The following is a 21,384-nucleotide window of genomic DNA, read 5'->3' as shown; positions in this document are numbered from 1 at the left end:
TAACATTTTGCACACCAAATACAGGTTTTATCACCTGAAAGTAATGTATAGCACACATTTTCGTATATTTATTCAGAAATAGGTCTGGGATTTATAAATATGTCTTTGTATATTCTCTGAATTGCAGCTTTGATGTATAGGCTAATCTGCAAAAGTAGATTTGAAAATACTACTTTCTGTTCATTCTGTCATTATAGATTAGATATGTAAAAATACTCACATTAAAAAGAATAAAAAATATTAAAACTACCGTATATACTCGAGTATAAGCCGAGTTTTTCAGCCCATTTTTGGGGCTGAAAAATGCCCCCCTCGGCTTATACTCGAGTCAGCGGCGGCGGCGGCGGCGGNGGCGGGGGTGGGGCGGCGGGGGTGGGGCGGCGGCCAGGGAGGAACAGCCAAAATGCCCCCTCGGCTTATGCGCGGGTCACCAATTTTTCCCAGTTCTCTGTGGGAAAATCGGTCCCTCGGCTTATACTCGGGTCGACTTATACTCGAGTATATACGGTAATCTAAAAGAATAAAGGTGAGAGAGCCAGATTCGTGTTGTGGTTAAGACATCAGACTAAAAACGAAGAGACCATGAGTTCTAATCCTGCCTTAAGCATAAGGCCAGCTGAGTGACCTTGAGCAATTACTCTCAGTCCCAAGAAGCAGACAAGGCCAAACCACGCAAAGAAAACTACACGGACACGTCCAGGCAGTTGCCAGTAGTAAAAAACTGACTTGAAGGCCTCTCTCCCTGCCCCAAAAAGAACAAAGGTAGCAGTCTGCGTAACTTTGGTAGGAAGTTTATTTTTTTCCATTATTTCCCAAAGAAGAAATAAACGTATCTTGCTTAGAATAGAATGGAAAACAAAGCAGATTTGGTCCAAATATATATGCCACTCATCTTTAGATGCTAACAGTACTATACGACCTGTGAGATTTTCAAGGAGTACAGGAATGTAGTATGTCACTAAAATTGTGTCTAATTCTATTCCCTGAGAATCTCAGCTTTCATCATTTAAAAACAAGCTTTCTAATTCTTACCACTTGTGAATGAATACACACTTGATAATATGTAGGCAGCACCAATGGAAATCTTAAGAGGAGCAAAAGAATATTTTTTACTTATGAAAATTCTGTACCTTACCTTGCATGTAACTTATCAAGAATAAATTAAAAAGGACTACTATCACACAATATACATAAATTGCAAAACACTTTCTTATGGCAAAATCTGTGTTGTATGGGAAGTGCAAAATTTTTAAACATGTCTTTTTTTAATTACTTAACCATCCATTCTAAATATGAACTTCCAAGAGCATTATCTGTATTTAAAATGCTGCCTCACCTAGAAATCAGTGCATTCATTAACAGAGAGACAACAAATTAAAGGTACTTTTAAGTTATTTTTTAAATTAAAACTGTATGTACACATTGCACAATATTAAGATGGAGCACCAACAACTCAGCTGTAGAGAATCCACTGCTTGCAGACTTCATTCTGAAGGCTTCTCATGGTGGAAGGAAGGAAGGAAAATTAGCCCATTACTCACTTTAATTCTGCACGGATGTCAGTATTCAGTTTTCCTTAGGTCCTTTCCTTTTCCTGGATCATCAGCTTTTCATGAGTTCTGGATTATAAGAGTGCTGTCACTGCAGTCTGATTTATTGGTTTGAGGTTGTATCTAGGTGTTGAATAGCCCTCATTTGTGAGGGATTCGGCCTGGGGCTTTTGATAGCATATATTATAGTCCACCACGGGCAAGATACTACTTTTAGGTTTATCATATTCTTTAATGTTTTGTGGTATTTTATAATCTCCACTGTTCCCATCTGCCTTGCAAAAGGCAAGAGAAGTTCCAGAAGGAAAAGAGGAAACGGTAGGAATGTTGTAGCAATTATCTGAAGAAAAACCATTTTCAGTTCCCATGCATCGCTCTACAATAGGTGTGGCATATTCTGGTTCCTGATTAGTCAAAGGCAGTGCATAATCATGGTGATTTCTTTTTTGTGGGCAGTTGTAATGATTTCTGTTTTCTGAGAGACATTTTTTCTCATCCTCTGTATCCACTGGTTTAAAAGTAGATCCTTGCCGGGTAACTGTCCCAGTTCCTATCATGAGGGGCTGTTGATAATCTAGACAGGAGACAGAAACATCATCTTTAAAATTCCACTTCAGATTGAATATTATTCAGCCACATTATTTCATGCTAATTTCTGAGTAGTTTGCTGTACAATGGTGAATTTGTTATGGCACTGAATGAACGGTACTTACGACCGGTCTTCCACGTTTCTCATAGAGTTCTTGCAATCACATGCTCATAATCTGGATACCTGGCAGACAGCCTGGATCATAGCAGTGTGTTGTGGTCACGTGATCACAATTTACAATCTTCCCTGCTGAGTTCCCATAAACAAAATCAATGAGAAGCCAGTAGGAAGTTAGGGTCACAGGAGATCCTTGCTTAACAGTCCATGGTGATTTGCTTAACGATGTAATCAGGGACTGTGCACTTTACAACTGCATCACTTAGTGATGGAAATTCTGGTTCCAGTTACTGTCATTAAGCAAAGAACCACCTGTATTATATGAATAGTGATGGCTAAGAAACGTTGCAGTGTTGGCTGGCAAACTTTAGTGGGACAGCAGGTTTACAAGCTGAAGTGTTGCAGGTTTAAGGAGAGGTTGGGGGCAAGACTCTCAAAATTGAAGGACAGAAAGACAAGACCCCATGCTCCACCAATTAGGGACAAAAACCAGTGGCAATCTGAAAGAGGTAATGTTGACCAGTCTCTCTTAACTCTAAAGCAGGGGTGTCAATTGCTGGCCTGCGGGCTGGAGCTGTCACGTGGAAGCCGTGCCCACCCCATTGCCGGCAATGGCAAAACAGTCCCGATATGTCGCAAGTTTGACATGTCTGCTCTAAAGAGAAGTAGAGTTCTTTAGAGTTACAGATATGTATATACAAATTCAGGTAACATTATCACTTTGCAAACATTTTCAGTAGCGAAAACATATTGTTTAAAATATTTCAAATCTCTGTGATTGTCTTCCAAGCGCCAGTGGAAGAAAGAAACAACGGAGTGCAGTTGTAAATTACATCTACCAAGTTAGGCTGCAAGAATTGAAATTCAGTGCCGTTTTGATAGCTTCATAAAAAGAAAAAAAATGCATGAAGATATGTTGTGCACTATATCTTGCATTAAATCCTGTGAATTAGGAAAAAAACCTTAACAGAGCGCATTAAACTTGGTAAAAATTAAATATGCTTATTTTAGTCTCCTCCTCCTCCTTAAAGCAAATTTTTAAAAATGCTTCCCAAACTATCCTTTCTCCACCAAACAGCAGCAGCATACAGGTAGTCCTCAACTTATGACTGCAGTGGAGCCCAACATTTCTGTTGCTAAGCAGGACAGTCGTTAAGTGAGTTGTACCCCATTTTATGACCTTTATTGACAAATTTGTAAAAAGAATCATTGCAGTTGTTAAGTGGATCATGTGGCTGTTAAGCGAACCCGGCTTCCCCCATTGATTTTGCTTGTTGGAAGCCTGCTGGGAAGGTTACGAAGGGTGATCACAGGACCTGGCACAGTGTCATAAATACAGGCTAGTTGTCAAGTGCCCGAATTTTCTTCATGTAACCATGGGGATTTTGCAACAGTTGTGCAAAAAACAGTCATAAGTCACTTTTTTTTCAGTGCTATTGTTACTTTGAATAGTCACTAAATGGATGGCTGCAAGTTGAGAACTCCCTGTAATTTTGCTAGGTTTTCAATGGCTACTGCAATTGGGCCTGCAAGATTGAGGATCATATCTCTCATAAAGCTATCGAATTAATTTTGTGAGAAAGTGCCTGTTTCCAAAGTTGTTTAGAACAGGGCTTATCAACCTTTTCAGAATTGTACTACTTTTAGGATATGGCAATATTCGAGTACCACCAGTCGCCTAGCAAGGTGTCAAAAACTTGACCCCCCCCCAAAAAAGGAAAAAAAGTGATAAACTGGTAGCTTCCACTTACAACAGTTCGCTTAGTGACTGTTCGAAGTTACAACGGCATTGAAAAAAGTGACTGATGACCATTTTCCACACTTATGATCGTTGCAGCATCCGCAGGGTCACATGATTTACATTCGGATGCTTGGCAACTGATTCATACTTATGACAGTCACAGTGTCCCAGGGTCATTTGATCACCTTTTGCAACTGTTTGAAAAGTGAAGTCAATGGCTGTGGGGCATGGCCAGCTCGTCACTTAGGTTGTGGGGTGCCTGTGGAAAGTGCGGGCAGGGCTGTGGAGGGGATCCGGTGGGACTAGAATAGGTGCCAGGGCATGGTCCACCAGAGGAGCCTCACCGTCCCTCTCAGGCCACGCAGGGGACTCCCAGACAGTGGCATGGGCTACCCGGAGCCCTGGGCAGCGGAGGCAAGCACCCAGCACGGCCCTCGAGCTCCCAGGGCACCAGGACCCTGCAGCCCAACCCACTCCAGGGTCCTGGGTGAAAGGGAAGAGCTCAGAACACGGTCAGCCTGTGGGGCAAAACAATCACCTGGGATGCCAGGCGCTCGCCGCCGCCTCTGCATGCGCCCAGATAAGTTCAGCTTCTCACTGGTTTGCCTCGCCCAGGCAGGCTGGGGTCTGAGTGGCGTAACGCAGATAACATGGACCAGTGAGGGTGAACATTTTAGAGACCGAGTGCCCCAAAACTGGCCCCACCCCAGTTCCACCTCCCTGCCCCGCCCCCGTTCTGCCCCCCATCCCCGCTCTGCCCCCCCATACCCTACCCTGCCTGCCCACAGGACCACTCACCACCTCCAGGGCCTGCCGCAGATCGCCCAGGCAGCCCAGCAGCACTATGGCGGCCACACCCTCTGCCCGCGCCCTGCAGCATCAACTGCATGATGGGGCGTGAGGGCAGAGTCTTGTCTATGCTGCCTGGCTGCCATGTCCTTAGCTGCGCTGCTCCGTGTGGGCCACCCTCGAGGGCGACTCTCCTTCAGGGGGGCTGCTGGAGAGGAGGGGGTCGCGGGGGAGGCAAGGCTGGGGCAACGGCACGTGTGCCCAAAGAGAGGGCTCCAAGTGCCGCCTCTGGCACCCGTGCCATAGGTTCGCTACCACTGACATGGACTGTCATGCCGCTGACCCTTCCCCACTTACATTTCTTGCCTGTTTGTCGCTGCCACCTGTGTGTGCACTCAGCCTGTTTTATCTCCTCTCTTCTCTAGCCCCTCCTCCTCCTCTTTGGTGCAGCTCCAACTGACTCTTCCTCCCCCCCCCCCAAGGCTGCATTTTTTTTTCTCACTCTCCCATCCAAGGGATACTTTTATATCCCTTCCTGTCTCTGCCCCCCTCCTCCTCCTTTCTCTTCCGGGTGAGCCGGAAGTGCCAATCCTGGGCCTTTGCCTCGCCCCAGCAGCCCTGCAGCTCCCGAGGACTCTCTCTCATGGCAAGTCCTGTGTTGTGCCGCTTTGGCTCATTTCCTCCCCCACTACACTTGGCTAGGCTGGGCATGGCTGCGTATTACCTGCCACGTGCCAATGTACCACCAGTAGTATGTGTAACACCGGTTTAAAAGCCCTGGTTTAGAACTTCTGAAGTTGAATGTGGCCTCTTCTTTTGGTGGGAAGAGCTACTAAACAAACTTCTATCCCCCTATGTAGAAATTGCCTTTGGATTATGCATATACCTCAAATAAGATAACTGATGCATGGACACTAACAAGCACGGAAAGAAGGCCCATCCATTTTTAATCCCCCATCTGCTTATTTGAGCCAATCAAAGTTTCATGGTGTCTTGCATTAGAGCAAGTGAATTGCAAATCCCCATGAAAGAATGCATTAAAGTTAACTTCTAGAACATTTCAACAAATCATGAATAGAAATCACTTAGTGTCAGTGCATCGTGTGGTCTCTTGCCACAGGAACCCTTTTAGTCAACATTCTAAGCTTTTATAAATATTCATAAATATTAGCAGCAACGGGGGACGAGATTGGGGAAAAGAAGCACATTCCAACAATGGAAACAGTTTCATATAAGCACATTAATAGTGATATTTTTAAAACATAATGCAGATAGTCCTTGAGTTACAACAGAAATTGAGGCTAAAATTTTCTAAGTGATGTGGTTGTAAAGCATGAGGTCATGTGTCCTTAATGACAGCAGTCCTGGTTGCTGTTAATTGAATCCCACTGATTCTGAGCCAAGGGTCCACCCTGATCCAAGCCATTTCCAGCCTGATCCGTCCCAACCCTGAGCCTGAGGGACTGTCTCCTCTTCAATTCTTCTGACATGCCTCCCTCTCCCCCCCCCCCCCGTCTCTGCCCTTCTGGCTATCTTGTCCTCCACTGTCCTGTGTTCACTGCCCCTGCTGGCCTTACTGCTCCATCTGATCTTTGCTGTCTTTTTCCTGCCTCTACTGACAAGCCATACCTGCCCCTCGTCCAGACAGTGCCTGCCCTTGTTCCAATCACATGCAGGCTTCTTGTGAGATTTTGGAAGGCTTCTGAACAAGGGTGTCAGGGCTAGTAGGCCAATGTGGCAGGCTGACAGGGCCAGTGGAATGCAGGGAAGTCAAAAAGGGGGGGGGGAGAGAGACATAGATGGATGGAGAGAGTTGAAGTGCCTCTGTAGTTTAAGTGCAGGCGAGTTGTCAATTATCCAAATTTTGATCCCAGGACTGAGGCTGCTACAATGGCCATAACTTCGAGAAAAAGTGTAACTACCATTCATCACTATGCCTCTGAACGTCTACAGAGATTTTCTTTTTTTTCTCTTTTAACAATATTTTATTAGGTTTTATAAAGGTAGGGGAAGAAGAGGATCGATATAGGTAGTGGGATTCAGGGTGGGGTGGGGGTGGGGGTAGGTACAACAGTGGGGTTGCCCCCAATAACATTCCAAGCTTTAGCAAACAAACTATCGTCCGGATACAGATATTCAGTGGGAATAGTTAATATAATAATAAGAAGCTGTAGTCAACAAAAATAGCAATAATTATAGAGCATGTCAACTAGTCAATAAACATCAATCATCTTAATAAATTTCACAATAATAAAATAATATAATAATAATAATAATAATAATAATAATAATAATAATAATAATAAAAGTTGGAAGGGACCTTGGAGGTCAGGCAGGTAACCCTATACCATTTCGGACAAATGGCTGTCCAGTCTTCTTAAAAACTTCCAGTGTTGGTGCATTCACCGCTTCTGGAGGCAGGTTGTTCCACTGGCTAATTGTTCTAACTGTCAGGAAGTTTCTCCTTAGTTCTAGATTGCTTCTCTCTTTCGTTAGTTTCCATCCATTGCTTCTTGTCCTGCCTTCAGGTGCTTTGGAGAATAGCTTGACTCCCTCTTCTTTGTGGCAGCCCCTGAGATATTGGAACACTGCTATCATGTCCCCTCTCGTCCTTCTCTTCATTAAACTAGATATACCCAATTCCAGCAACCATTCCTTATATGTTTTAGCCTCCAGTATCTTTGTTGGTCTCGCTAACTCATTTTGCTAACCATTGATAAAAGTTTTCCCATGTTTTAAAATAAACTGAGTCTTCTTTCTCTTTAATCTCTAGGGTTAGTCTGTCCATTTCTGCACATTCTAGAATTTTCCTAATTATCATCTGATCAGATGGTACATTTTCATTTTTCCAATATTGGGCAAATGCTATTCTCGCAGCTGTCAATACATGTAAATATTAAATACTCATTCTCTTTCCCATAGTTAGATCCTAGTATTCCTAACAAAAACAATTCTGGCTTAAATTCTATCTGTATTTTAGTCATATTTGAACGTCTACAGAGATTTTCAATCATCCAGGTCATGGTTCTCCCAAAGGCGGTTTTCCAAAAAGCAACTGGACTTCCTTCCTTCCATTCCCCACTGATCAGTTACTGTGTATTCCCGAAAGTAAGACCTACCCCAAAAATAAGCCCTAGCTTGATTTGGGGGGGGCTAATATAAGCCCTACCCCCAAAATAAGCCGTAGTTTTGAGGCGAGGCGCATACCTAAAAATCAAGCTAGGGCAGTGGTGGTGGTGGAGCTTCCCCATTGCAGTTAGGCCTCCCATAGATCAACACTTGCCTCACCTTGCCGGCCCACCTCTTCTGTGGCCGAAGGAGCAGCTTCATTCTGCAGCTGTCAATGGAGCTCTGGCCTGTATTTTGCAGTCAGACGCCTTTCCGGAAGCACTCTGCAGCCAAGAACCGAGCTACGGATTGAATCCATAGCTCGGTTCTCGGCTGCAGAGGCCTTCCAGAAAGGCCTCAGATGCTGGAGCTCCATTCTCAGCTGCAGAAAGAAGCTGCTTCTTCAGCCGCAGAAGAAGTGGGCCGGCTGGGCAGGGCTGTTGGTGCCGCCGCCGCAAGGTAAGTGGAAAAGACACCCCCCAAAATAAGACCTGGTGCCTCTTTTGGAGCAAAAAATAAAAAATAAAATAAAAATAAGACTGGGTCTTATTTTCAGGGAAACACAAACCGAAGCTTCTTGGATGAGAAGCAAAATGTTTTCAAAGAAAATAAACCAAGAAAGTCTGGTTACCTTTTGGAAAAGCACCTTTGCGCCTTTGAATGGTCACTGAATGAATGACCGTACCTTAAGGACTGCCTGTACATTACTTTTTTTAAAATATGCAAAAGTTTGACAAAGGGCAGGAAAGTTCCTTGTAATGCATTTAGAATCTAGGAAAGCAAGCCTTTCTGAACAGAGAAAATTATTATAAATATGTGAACTACACTGTCTTTCACTAACTAAGGAGAGGGAGATCAAATATTTTGCACGTTATAGTGTCAGAAACAGTGACTGTTTTCAGAAGAGTTACCTGCCATCTCGCTTGTGATCAGTTCCAGCTTTTTGGGTGTCTCTTTTTCGTTAGTGTAAGTGATGGTGAATTCTGCAGACTGATATCGGACAAAGGGTGGTTGGATTTGTTTCCAGAAACCTAGAACAGAAACCTAGAAATTTAGATCCTAGCTATGTTTAATCTCAAAAGGTAATCTAAAGCACTGCGTGCATAGAATCTATTTACTCTTAAGTTGTTGGTGGCATATAGATTTATTAGGTGATTATCATAAAATTGTGTTTAAAATGATTTGGAAAACAACAGGACAGAATTGTAGTTTGTTATCAGAATCTTCACAACTAGCATTAGCACTATCAAATGATCTCTGTAAGGCTCAAAATGATAGAGGCCCACTTGAACAGAATTCTAAGATAAAGGTAAAAAGTTTCCCTGTCAGTTGTGTCTGACTCCAGGGCATGGTGCTCACCTCTGTTTCTTGGCTGTGGAAGCCAGTGTTGTCCAAAGACAATTTCTGTGGTCATGTGGCCAGCATAGCTATATGCCAAAGGCGCATGGGACCTTCCCACCGAAGTGGTACCTACTCGTATTTGCATGCTTTCGAACTGCGAGATCGACAGGAATTTTGCTAGGATGCAAATAGTTTTCTTACCTCTTATAGTAATGGAGGTTTATATGTTCCTTTTTAGATGGCAAAGAGCTAGTGTGTGGAAGCTATTTCTCAAGGGAGACAGAAAAACCTCAGCTTGTATACACAAGATTTCTAGCTCTACAAAATACCCTGTGGAAAGCAGCTTTTTATTTCTTGTACAGTCACGAAAATATGTTACACTTTTTTTTAATGTGTCCTTCAAAATTCTAGTGCTACTGAAATTTAGGCCTTGCTGTGCTTCTCATCAAAGCCAGACCCTGCTGGAGAGTCAAAGCAGCAGCATAATACATAAAAGTGCTCTGTAAAAACCTTGGAGATTGTATAGCATCATACATCATACCTGCAGCCACAAATGGCAAGGGAACAAATAAAAGAACCTATCCACAAATTCCCACAGAGCAATCAGAGAAGCTGAAAAAGAGGATGAGCAGGATCAGAGATATCAGTGCCAGCTCTCTCTGAATGTCCAGCTCTACTTAACTCATTATATATAAAACATGATACATAGGTCAGGACACAGAAAGGTGGAATCCAAAAGATATTACTGATCAACAGGAAACATTTTTATATTTCTTCTTGTCATATAACAAAAATAAAAGATTGCCACTAACTTGGTTTTCCAGTGTCAGATGAACCATACGTAGCACCTTTCTTCCATTTTCTGTAATGAAGAACAAGATCAGTGGCACATTTCCTGCTTCAGTTCAACTTTCACAGAATCTACTATCACTTGGTAAATTCCAAACTGCAGACAATTCTGAATTTTCAGGCTTATGTCTTCCCAAGGTTTACTACCATGGATATTGTCAAGAATCTGCAAATCGTGGGCAGATGTGTTATTTTTCCTGGAAATCAGATACATAGCTTTCCTTACTATATTTTCACTGGACTTCCAAGTTCAAGTGCTATGGGGCTTTGATTTAAATAATTTTTATTTATATTCACAGCTTCATTAAACAAACAAATCAAGAAGTTCACAATTTCCCAGTTTATTTATTCAATTGATAGCATTTCCTTCATGAGTTCAAGGTGGCTTAAAAAATGGAGATCTCTGTTTGTTTTATTGCCACATGGACTCTGCAGGTAGATTGGACTAGAGAGAACAACTAATTTAAAGACAGCCAGTAAGCTTCCACATCTAAGTGAAAATTTGTATAGATATTGCCCTACTTACAAACTTTCAAGTTGCAAACTTTTGCAGAAATGAGCAAATCTGTCCACAAGTCCTAAAAGGTCCCGGAAGCCAGGAAAAGGTTAGTTTCTGGCATGCTGTTTGCAGATCCACCCAGATACTCTACCACATGTTTTTTATATTAGTTTGGACTTGTAAAGAGCCTCCCAGAACTTAATCTGTTCATAAGTAGGGTAGGTAATGTCTGTACCTGGGTCTCCCCAGTCCTAGTCTAGCATCTTTTGAATAAAACTGATATGATGATGAATCTCTTTCCCAATCTCTGACACATCATAAAAAGGTATATATTTTTAGTTTGTTAACCAGCCAGATAGCCTAGTAATATGTTGAATGTCTTATGATCAGGGGTCCCCAACCTTGGAAACTTTAAGACTTGTGGACTTCAATTCCCAGAATTCCCTAGCCAGCTATGTAAACTAAGGCTAAGGTAAACCTGTCTTATGTAAACTAAGGCTGCTCTGAAATATACATAGCCTCCAAAATTGGTATTTGTGCCATTGATCAAGCTATAATTTACAAATAATAGAATTCATCTCATGAATCTAAGCTTGAGCTATGCACGGCTGAGGCAATCGGTAGCATCATGTGACATGTATGACCTTCTGTTCCAATGGATCATTTTGTGGTTGTAAAACAGCAGAGGGCTCCTACCCAATCCTTTATTTGAAAAGATTACTTAAGATAAGGAACCGGTTCGTATCTGCCTGTCCAGTAATGCTATTCCTTTCATCAGGTTCTAGGGTGAAGAGGAGTTAGAAAGTTCGTTCTTCACTAAGACTAGATGGCTTGGCAAGGAGGAAAATGGAGTGTAAGATGATTTGACAGGATGTCAACTCAGTGTGTCAATCAGGTTGTGTCCATGCCTACAAATTTCTCCCTGGTCACCAGCAGCCCGAACATGTGCTTACTCAAAAAGCAATCTCCATGCAGCTCTGTGGAACTCATTTTTTGGGCTTACTGTGATATACAATACAATTCAGAAAGAAAGCATGGTGAAAAGCTACAGGACAGTGACACCTTATTTTAATAGGAATAACTTGCAGGAAGGGGGTATTGGATACTCCCAAATGTCTATTAAATATGAAAGTACAGTACATAATCACTGTGATTTTTGTTAATGTATTATGCAAATTGAAAGGTAAACCACATAATGAAATCTGGGACATGAACCGCTGCAGATGTTGAAAGTTAAGGTAATATATATATATATGCATATACATATATATATATATATCCTCCAAAAGAGGCACCAGGTCTTATTTTCAGGGGGGGAGGTGTCTTTTCCACTCATCTCCGACACAACAGCCCCACCCAGCCAGCCCACTTTTTCTGCGGTCGAAGAAGCAGCTTCGTTCTGCAACTGAGAATGGAGCTCTGGCCTGCATTATGCAGTCAAAGGCCTTTCCGGAAGGCCACTGCAGCCAAGAACAGAGCTATGGTTGAATCCATAGCTCGGTTCTCGGCTGCAGAGGCCTTCCAGAACGGCCTTTGACTATGAAATGCAGGCCTGGAGACGCCGCAGAAGAAGTAGGCCAGCGACGAGTACCTGCAAAGTAAGTGGGTGTGGGGCATATGGGGCAGCTCCACCCCCTATCCCCGCCCTTGCTGGATTTTTAGGTGTGTGTCTCAATCCAAAACTAGGGCTTATTTTCAGGGTAGGATTTATATTAGGCCCACCCCCAAAAATCAAGCTAGGGCTTATTTTCGGGGTAGGTCTTACTTTTGGGGAAACAATAACTATATCTATCTCGTCTAGACTACTTTGGATTTAGAGGATTTGTCCATTATACCAGTGGACATCCAGATTGAAATCTGGTCCTCTGCATCTAAAATTTGCTAAACAGCGATACTTTAAATCAAGGTTTCAGAGCAAATAGGTTTCTATTCCATGATCGGCCAACAATCACCAAACTACAGTCTTATTTAACAGTGTCTTCATAAGAAAGAGAAAGAAGGAAGAGAGAGAGAGAAAAATAACTTGCTCTGAGGATATTTTTCGTATGCCATTTCTTTGTCTAAGTTCAGAAATCACAACAATCAATACCTCATTACAAACCATTTTTCCCCCCTCTGCCTCAGCTCTCTTTTAATGATTGAGTGCGTTTTAAAAAAAATGTTTCTCTCTTTCAAGGCTAAACCAAGTGCAGCTATCCTATTCTGAGCTAATCCTTCATGCAAATAATTAACACTTAATGAATTCACAGAGGAGCCTGAAAGCATCTTGAAACAATGCTTTGATCTTGCTCTTCTGCTATGCTCCCCCACGAAATGTGGAAGGAACCTCTCTGGGCTGGCACACTTTGTCAAGCAATCTACAGTCAGCTCTCCCTAAATCTCTCCCTTTTTGTTAGGTGCAATTTATAATTATCACATATTCTCATGGATAAACCAAGAATTGTAGATTCCAAAATACACCACCAAAATTGGGCTTGGTTTATCCATCGATGGGCTTTTCAGCTAACACAGTGTTTCTCAACCATGACAATTTTAAGGCATGTGGACTTCAACTCCCAGAATTCCACAGCCAGCATGCCTTAAAATTGTCAAGGTTGAGAAACACTGAGCTAACATATACAGTAATGTTTTTTTTTTGTTTTTTTTTTAAAAAAGAACCCATGTATTCTGTATAATTCTGATGGATAAGCCATCCCTGGAATTTTTAAACAAAATACTATGAAAATTATACCATCCATAAATAGTCAATTGTAAAAATGAAAACATTCAAAAATTTGGAGGGCCATCTTATTTACACGTGGCACATTTTTTCATGGTATTTTGGTTACAATTTAAGACTCGGCTTATTCATTGATAGGCTTATCCACCAGTATATACAGTATGCAAATGAATGTTAATGAATGAATGAGGAAAGGAGAGAGAGAAAGCACACATCTCTTGGAGACTCAGAATTGTGGGAGCCTGATAAACTAAATTAATTAAAACTGTTGGGAATTAAATGAGATATCAGACATGCAATAGTTTAAAGAATTAATATATAAAACCATTAAACAAAACAATATCTTCCCCATTGGAATTAATTTTTATCTACCAATTACTTTTGAAACATTATAATGAATAAAGCAGCTGCATCTATCCAAATTATGACAATGATTATGTATCTCAGTTCTAAATGAGAAATAAATCACATACTTTCGCAGTGCAATAAAGATGCAGATTCCCAGTAACAAGAGCAGGAAAAGCGCCACCAGTGTTGGAATAATGATAGCCGTAAGATTCAATCCTTAAAATAAGTAAAATATAAATCAAGATCTAAAATATGTTGAAAAATAAAGCTAGAAAGCTGACTTGAGAGCTGCATTATGCACTAATGATCACACTGCATTATCATACAAATAGGAGTACACCTCTTGTAAAGCAGGCACTCTTTATTCTATTACAAAAACAAAACTGATGGAGTGCTAGCCTACTGGGACTTTAAAAACCTATATATATATCAGAGAGGTTGTGATGGAAAAATGGCTAGTGTAAGTGCCAAATAACTTGTCCTCCATAGTTGGATCGCATTGGTGTAGGCTCATTATTCAATAAGCTTATTATTGAATCACTGTTTCAAGCCCATTATGATTAAATGATGCTGCCAACATAGCAGAATTCCAATGGTGTGATTTCAGACCACTGGGAGAGAGTATTTAAGGATGAAAATGGGAGCAGACTGCTGCCCACTTCCTCTTCCGTTTTATTTTTGAAGAAAGCAAAATATGTCACTGAAAGACTGTTACTGTCCTATCAGACTGCAGTGATACCATCTCAGGAAGCAGAAGCCACAAGTGAGATGCTGGACAAATATGAGGAAAGAAGATAAACACAGAAAATGTGTGTATTTGGGGGGTGGGGGAGGAGGGGAGGGATGGGAACTGCCTGCCTGGGGACCGGGCAGTGTGACCGTTTTTTGAATGGTTGTTCCCAACAACTAAGAATGGATGGTAACTTTTCTCCTCCATTTCACATACATAGGATTACATTGATTGTCATACCTGAGTTGGTTTCAACTAACGGTATATATTCTGTGATTGATCGGTCATCTTTTTTAGTTGAAACACTGGTGCTTTGACTTGGTCTCTGCCCGAGTGGATGAATAAGAGAGCTGTTACCTACAAACAGATGAAAAAAATGTCAACATCCCATTTGTGGGACAATCAGATTCTACTTTTTATCAGATCTGTAAAGATAAAAATGGCTTACTTTGGGCTGCTCGACAACCAATAAGTTCCACCTTCAGGGCTATTCTTTTGTGCCAGCTCTGTGGAATAATTCTTAGAAAGCGAGCTACTATAGGGGGAATAAAATTATTCCGAACTACATCTCCATGATTTGAGTTGGCTTTGAATACCTGTAACACGGAGGAAAACAATTAAACACACACAAAACAGGATAATCAATATAAGAGAAAGAGAAAGTGGAGATTAATAAAAGACAATAACATAATTCTTATTCCACAAATTAATCTTTCAAGGAAATATTGTAAGAGGAGGTTTAACTGAGCAATTCAAATCTGCTTTGTCAATGACTACAATATTAGAAATAGCGTAGTTTTTTTGACTGGCTTAATAGCAAATGCTCTGTCAGGCCCCAATTTGAGCAGTGTCTGGCATAGAGAAGACCTACTTGATAGAACTGAAGAATCTGAATCTGGATGCCACAAACTTCCAAGTCAGCACAATAACAAAAAGCTCTACTATTGTGGGCCAAGGCCCATTTTAAATGGATATTTTGTTTCTCATAGTGGTCAACCTTGGACTACTCAAAACTCCACCCATCTTTGTTTGCAACTGGTATTTGCAATCATGCTTCCCCCAACCAAAGAGAATACTGAATCTATAGTACTAATGGCCCTCAACAATCCTATTCTCTGTGTATGTATCCAGTTCCCCTTTAAAGCTATCCAGGCTAGTGGCTATTTCTGTATCTTATGGTAATGAAATCTACAGGATCATTATGTGCCATTGTAAGCCTAGACATCTGGAAAACGGAAAGGCTACCTCATTCTATGTAGGAGGGGCTTTTCCCACCTGTTGAAAGAAATTGTGGAGAAAACCAACCCATTCGGAACCATTTTTTAATCCCTCCCCTCCCCAGGTTTTAGTAAATAAATATCATGGAGATTCATTTTTGGTTAAATTTTCAGAGAAGCGTTGAATAAACAAATTACTATTAAATGTTTGTACACTTTTCTGAACAATGGCAGATACACTGTCCACGTTCTGCCTTGCATGTGAAAAAATAGGTTTTTAAGGGCAAACCTTTCTGTTGTATGTTTTAAGATTTTGTCCATTTGTTAACCCAAAGGTGCTTTTTCCAGAGGCAACTGGACGTTATTGTTTTTCTTTGAAGACGTTTCGCTTCTCATCCAAGAAGTTGCTTCTGGGCTGAAGAAGATTCTTGGATGAGAAGCGAAACAACTTCAAAGAAAAACAAGAAAGTCCAGTTGCCTCTGGAAAAAGGCACCTGTGGGACAACATAATCTGGATGACTGAGAATCTCCATAGATGTCCATTTGTTAACAACATTTCTTATTTCACTACTGCTAGTGTACAGAGCACATATAAAAATACATGTAGTCCTTGACTTACAACCACAACTGAGCCCAAAATTTCTGTTGCTAAATGAGACATTTGTTAAATGAGTTTTGCCCCATTTGCTACCTTGATTATCACAGTTGTTAAGTCAATCACTTAAGTTAGTAACACAGTTGTTAAGTGAATCTGGATTTCCCCATTGACTTTGCTTGTCAGAAGGTCACAAAAGATGATCACATGACCCCAAGGTACTGCAACCGTAATAAATACGAGTCAGTTGCACCTGAATTTTGATCAAAAGAGCATGGGGATGCTGCTACAGTCCTATGTATGAAAAATGGTCATAAGTCACTTTTTTCAGTGCCCTTGTATCATTGAATGATCACTAAATGAACTTTTGTAAGTCGAGGACTACCTGTATAATCTCTTTATGTTTTAATAGTTGCTCTACCATGAAGCAATTACCACTAACTTCTGAATGCTAGTAATATAGCAAGCTATTCAGCCACACTTAAGGCCACTGGAACCTCATTTCAATCAATAAGATTTTCACCTTGATGAGTCTAACACTGCTGCTCCAATCATAAAAAAACAAAACCAAAGTATTGAAGGGAAAAAACCTAATAATCCCATTCTTCCTCCATTCCCCATCCCCTAACCAGCATTACCTTTTCTTCGTTGCTTAAGATTCCTTTGTAAGGTCTCCATTTTGAGTTATTATTTTTATAATTCACAACAAATGTCTCAATGTAATAATTAAAATGAAGCACAGTAGATCCAGTAGTTCTAATTCCTTGTAATGAAACAAAAGAGAAATATAGTTTTTATTCATTAGTAAAACTGAAACTAAACTTTTCTTCAAATAATATTAATATATTGAGACCAAACTTAAAAGCGTCACCGTTAGCGTTATATTTTATCACCATTTCCACTACTAATGTTTTAAACATTTGTTTACATGCATACCTTCTATCAGTAGATACAAATATGTATCCATTGAAGAAGCCTAATTTTCCACAAATAGTAATAAGAACCACACAATATGTAAATTCTGGATTGTGATTTTACATACAAATGTAGTTCAACCCCACATTAATAAGGCATAAATGATTTCACTGGCTAGTAACTAGGAACAATTCTCACGTTGCATTTTATCATCCATACCAGATTAGTTTATACCAGGGGTAGGCAACTTTGGCTCTTTTATGACTCGTGGACTTCAACTCCCAGAATTCCTGAGCCAGCCATGCTGGCTCAGAAATTCTGGGAGTTGAAGTCCACGAGTCATAAAAGAGCCAAGGTTACCTACCCCTGGTTTATACAGTTCTTTAAAACAAAATGGAGGCTTCAGGATGCAAAACATTATGGAGAAAAGCAAGTTTCTAAACACAGAGCACAAGAAATGCAACCAAAGCAAGACCATATGAACAGTACACAAACATGGGCTCTTCTTGTAAGACGCAGAGATTTAGGTTTATTTAGCCACTTTCTTTTGCATCAGAACCAAGTGAGAAAGTTTGGGCCCAAAGTAGCAACACATAGCCAGAATTGTTTAGCTCTAACTTACCATGCCGTCTGAACATACCACTGAATTATAGAATTATTTTATTCCATGAATAATTGACTCAGAAGCATCTGCAGAATCCAACACTCAAAATGAAAAAGTAGTGGTTGTGCCCTCAGGATGCAAAGACCACACTTTTCATAACTGCACACGACATCATGGCACGTGTGTCAAAAGCATATGCTGCTGTACTGAGCAGAAAGCCTCCGAACTGACCTGTAATTCTAGTTTTCTCTCCCAAGTCAATTTCCAGCCACTGCTGATGGTTACTTTGGTTCGCTGCCCAAGATGGTCCAGGAACTTTAAGCCAAGCTTTCTGAGGAGACCACTCAACTAAGTCCCCAACTTCACTGATTTCATCCCAGGATGATGATGCAGTCATCTGAATATTCAAAGCATCTCCACCTCCTAAGTTCAGTGCTTTGTCACAACCTTTCAATTATAAAAAGAATGTGAATTTTTGTTTTCACTGTACACACTGTATCATAAAAATACTTGCTTTGCCCAGTAAGACATCTATCCTGGATATGTTTAATGCTCTACTCAAATCAGAACCCAACATCTGAACTTAGTTGTTGATAAGAAGCACTGATACATTATTTAGCTGAATTGGATAAATTCCAAATTGAAGGTTTTGATTTCCAAAGATGGTATTATTCTGACAACAGTCTTAATTCTAAGCTGCATCATCAACAACACAATGAAGAATAGTTGGTGTTCAAAGTGCGCTGAACCCAAGCACACTGTTAAAAGAGTTCAGCTATATAAAGTTACAAGTAGTCATTGACTATCAACCACAATTGGGACTGGAATTTTAGACACTGAGGAAAGCAGTCGTTAAGTGAGACACCCACCTTACTGCTTCACTCAAAGACCTCCCAGCTGCTGTCATTAAGTGATTGCACATATCATTAACTGGAGTGCAGGGTGTCTCGAGTAGAAGACCTCCAGCACCCACTGGCACTTGATAACCTATCATGAGCCAGGAAGCCTGAATCCTCTCCCTGTCCCATCACACCCAGGTCTACTAATCTTAATGTTGTTCAGTAGCTGCTGACAGACACTCCCAGCCGATGTAAGGTGCAGCTTTCCTCCCAAGGTCACCTTGTGCCATCCTGCAAGTAGACCCCATTCTCTCAAAGGGTCCTTCTCCAAATCAGGCAATCTGAACCGTCACAAGAAGATGACTCGCTTGCAGGAAGACATGAGGCAATCTTGACAGGAAGGTTGTGCCTTTGTGTTGTCTGGGCAATACCTTGTCAGCAGCTGCAGAACAACACATACGTAAGTGGTGAGAAAAAGTGCCAAGCCAGCTTTGTGCGTGCTAGTGAGGTGTTGAAATGGGGGATGGGGGTGGGGAGAGATGGATAGGTAGGGGCAGTTGCAGTGCCCCTGCAGCCAATCATAAGGATGGGTGGATTGCCAAGCGCCTGAATCTTGACTATGTGACAGTGAGGGTGCTGCAACAGCCATAACTTCAGACAAGGGTAATAACTCTGTTCAGCACCATCATAATTTTGAACGGTAGTTGAATGGTTGTAAGTTGAGGATTGCTTGTCTAAACGCCTACTTGATAGCAAAGCAAGTGAATTTAGTTCTGAGTAATATCTGAATAATATTTATAATGATAACAGCTTTGAAGTACTAATTAAAATCATTAGGCTTCATTGAACAAAAAAAGCAAAATAATAATACTCCTTACCGTTTGAGTTAAAAATAAATCGCTTGTCTGATAGAGATCCACTGTCAAGAAAAAAGATACCATAATGTTAACTATATATTGTCATAGATACATTTTTGTGTGTATTATCCATCTATATTTATCAGCCAACCAGCCAACCAAAGCTATTTTATGTATGATTTTGTTAGCACTTCTATTTCAAAGGATGAACTCCTTCCGTGACTTTGAATAATGGTGACAGATCTGATGCCTATTATTATTTAACTGTAGTGTTGAGGTTGTGCAAAGGACCCCAAGTAATAAATGCATTTTATTTGCTGTTTAGTTCAGGAACCAGTTTAATATCACATTTTAGCAACCAACCACTGAATTTTGACACATATATCTTCAATTAATAACTGAACAAAGCTAATTCCCACAATTGGCTTTTCTCTTTGAATGATTCATCAAGCAAATTAAGAAGTCTGTATTAATTACAACAGAACAATATTTAACTTTAGAAAATCTGGTTCAGTTGCTCATGCTAAGGGACGTGCAGACCAATTGCGTAAAAAAAAAGGGAAACAACTTTGTATGGGAACACACAGTTATATGTCTCATTATGTTAAGGATAGCATACGCAAACATAATTTTAGTTGCAGATCAAATTATGGTTATTTAGGCGTCCTAGTTTAATTATGACTTATTCTGAAAGAAAAGGAAACATGCTGCACACTACTATATCCTGCCTTTAAGTAAGCATATCATAAGCCAAAAGACAAAACAATACTTACTCGTGGGAAAGGACACCATTGGCCAAGATACCCTGATACCGATTTTTTCCTTTCATCTGAACTACATTGATCTGGCCACCCACTTCATCTGCAATGATTCCAGCATGTATGGCGGATTTGCACAAAAAGGATGTCTGGTGTAACAAAGTCAAATTAACAAACAAACAAACCGAAGATTATATTTTAGTACTTAAATCAATCACATCCATCTAGCCAACAAAAGAGGCCACTCTTTCAAAAATCAAGTCTAACAGAAAAGGAACGTAATCTTTCCCTGCAAATTATCTATTTAACTGGAGAAGAGACAGCATTACTTCGGAAAAGATTGCAACAACTTGACTTGTTAGGTAAATATGTTCTCAGGTTAATATTTTACAACGCAGCAATCTGTCCTTGCTCAGAAACCATTAAATGCCGTTTCCTCAAAATACAGGTGGAGAAGCATAATGCCACCTGCTTTGGTCCTTTAGTTTAGGTACTCTAATTATAATGAGGAGAAGGACATTGGATTATTGCCTAAAAGAGTCTATTAAGCCTGATATGTAAACTGGATCAAAAGGAATGGCACGTGAAGATTATATCAATTGGCAATTGATCTAAATGAAACTACACACCCACATAAATATACATATAAGTGAACACTATGGGAATAATAATAAAAGAACAACCAGTCATTATATTGACCAGATCAAAACATACATAATTCCCTCTGTACCTCCAAACTGTGTGCAAAGCCTAAATATACATGTGGCTTCAACTGATCTTTCTGTGACCTTCCCCATCAATGGAGCTTTTCGGGTGAAGCAATACCTCTTTTGCTATGCCTTACAGCAGTGTTTCTCAACCTTGACAATTTTAAGGCATGTGGACTTCAATTCCCAGAATTCCACAGCCAGCAATGCTGGCTGTGGAATTCTGGGAGTTGAAGTCCACATGCCTTAAAATTGTCAAGGTTGAGAAACACTGCCTTACAGTGAAGATGCAATGTTGTAGCGAGGCAACTGTCTTACTAGCTGTTCTGTTCATATGTGCCAGAAGACATTTTCATTCAAGCAAAACAACACATGAAGTGGTCTGCCTCAAAGCATCAACTACTAGGGGCAATGGGGGCAGAACTTGTTTTTAGATTTGAAGTGCTGCTTTGCTCCAGCGAGCAACACTGAGACACCTCTGCCAAATGATCTGGAGGATGTCACAGAAAGGA

At 40.7% G+C, this 21,384-nt stretch overlaps 1 protein-coding gene across 1 annotated transcript in view; it reads right to left on the bottom strand.

Moving 5' to 3' along the window:
* Window positions 1-796: 796 nt before the first annotated feature.
* DCBLD1 (discoidin, CUB and LCCL domain containing 1) overlaps window positions 797-21,384 on the bottom strand; it is a 37,959-nt gene continuing 17,371 nt past the window's right edge. Inside the window, exons 6-15 of the mRNA XM_015825052.2 lie at window positions 20,181-20,314; window positions 19,429-19,469; window positions 17,943-18,158; window positions 16,831-16,955; window positions 14,829-14,976; window positions 14,621-14,737; window positions 13,776-13,866; window positions 10,048-10,097; window positions 8,806-8,925; window positions 797-2,124 (exon numbers count right to left, since the gene is read on the bottom strand). Of these exons, the coding sequence (XP_015680538.1) occupies window positions 1,625-2,124; window positions 8,806-8,925; window positions 10,048-10,097; window positions 13,776-13,866; window positions 14,621-14,737; window positions 14,829-14,976; window positions 16,831-16,955; window positions 17,943-18,158; window positions 19,429-19,469; window positions 20,181-20,314 (1,542 nt within the window). The 3' untranslated portion in view covers window positions 797-1,624. The remainder of the gene's footprint in view (window positions 2,125-8,805; window positions 8,926-10,047; window positions 10,098-13,775; window positions 13,867-14,620; window positions 14,738-14,828; window positions 14,977-16,830; window positions 16,956-17,942; window positions 18,159-19,428; window positions 19,470-20,180; window positions 20,315-21,384) is intronic.

Source organism: Protobothrops mucrosquamatus, unplaced genomic scaffold (assembly GCF_001527695.2).
Source record: "Protobothrops mucrosquamatus isolate PMUCROS unplaced genomic scaffold, P.Mucros_1.0 scaffold2464, whole genome shotgun sequence".
NCBI lineage: Eukaryota > Metazoa > Chordata > Lepidosauria > Squamata > Viperidae > Protobothrops > Protobothrops mucrosquamatus.
Note: the sequence above shows the minus strand (reverse complement) of the source record. Positions and strands in the feature narration are given on the sequence as shown.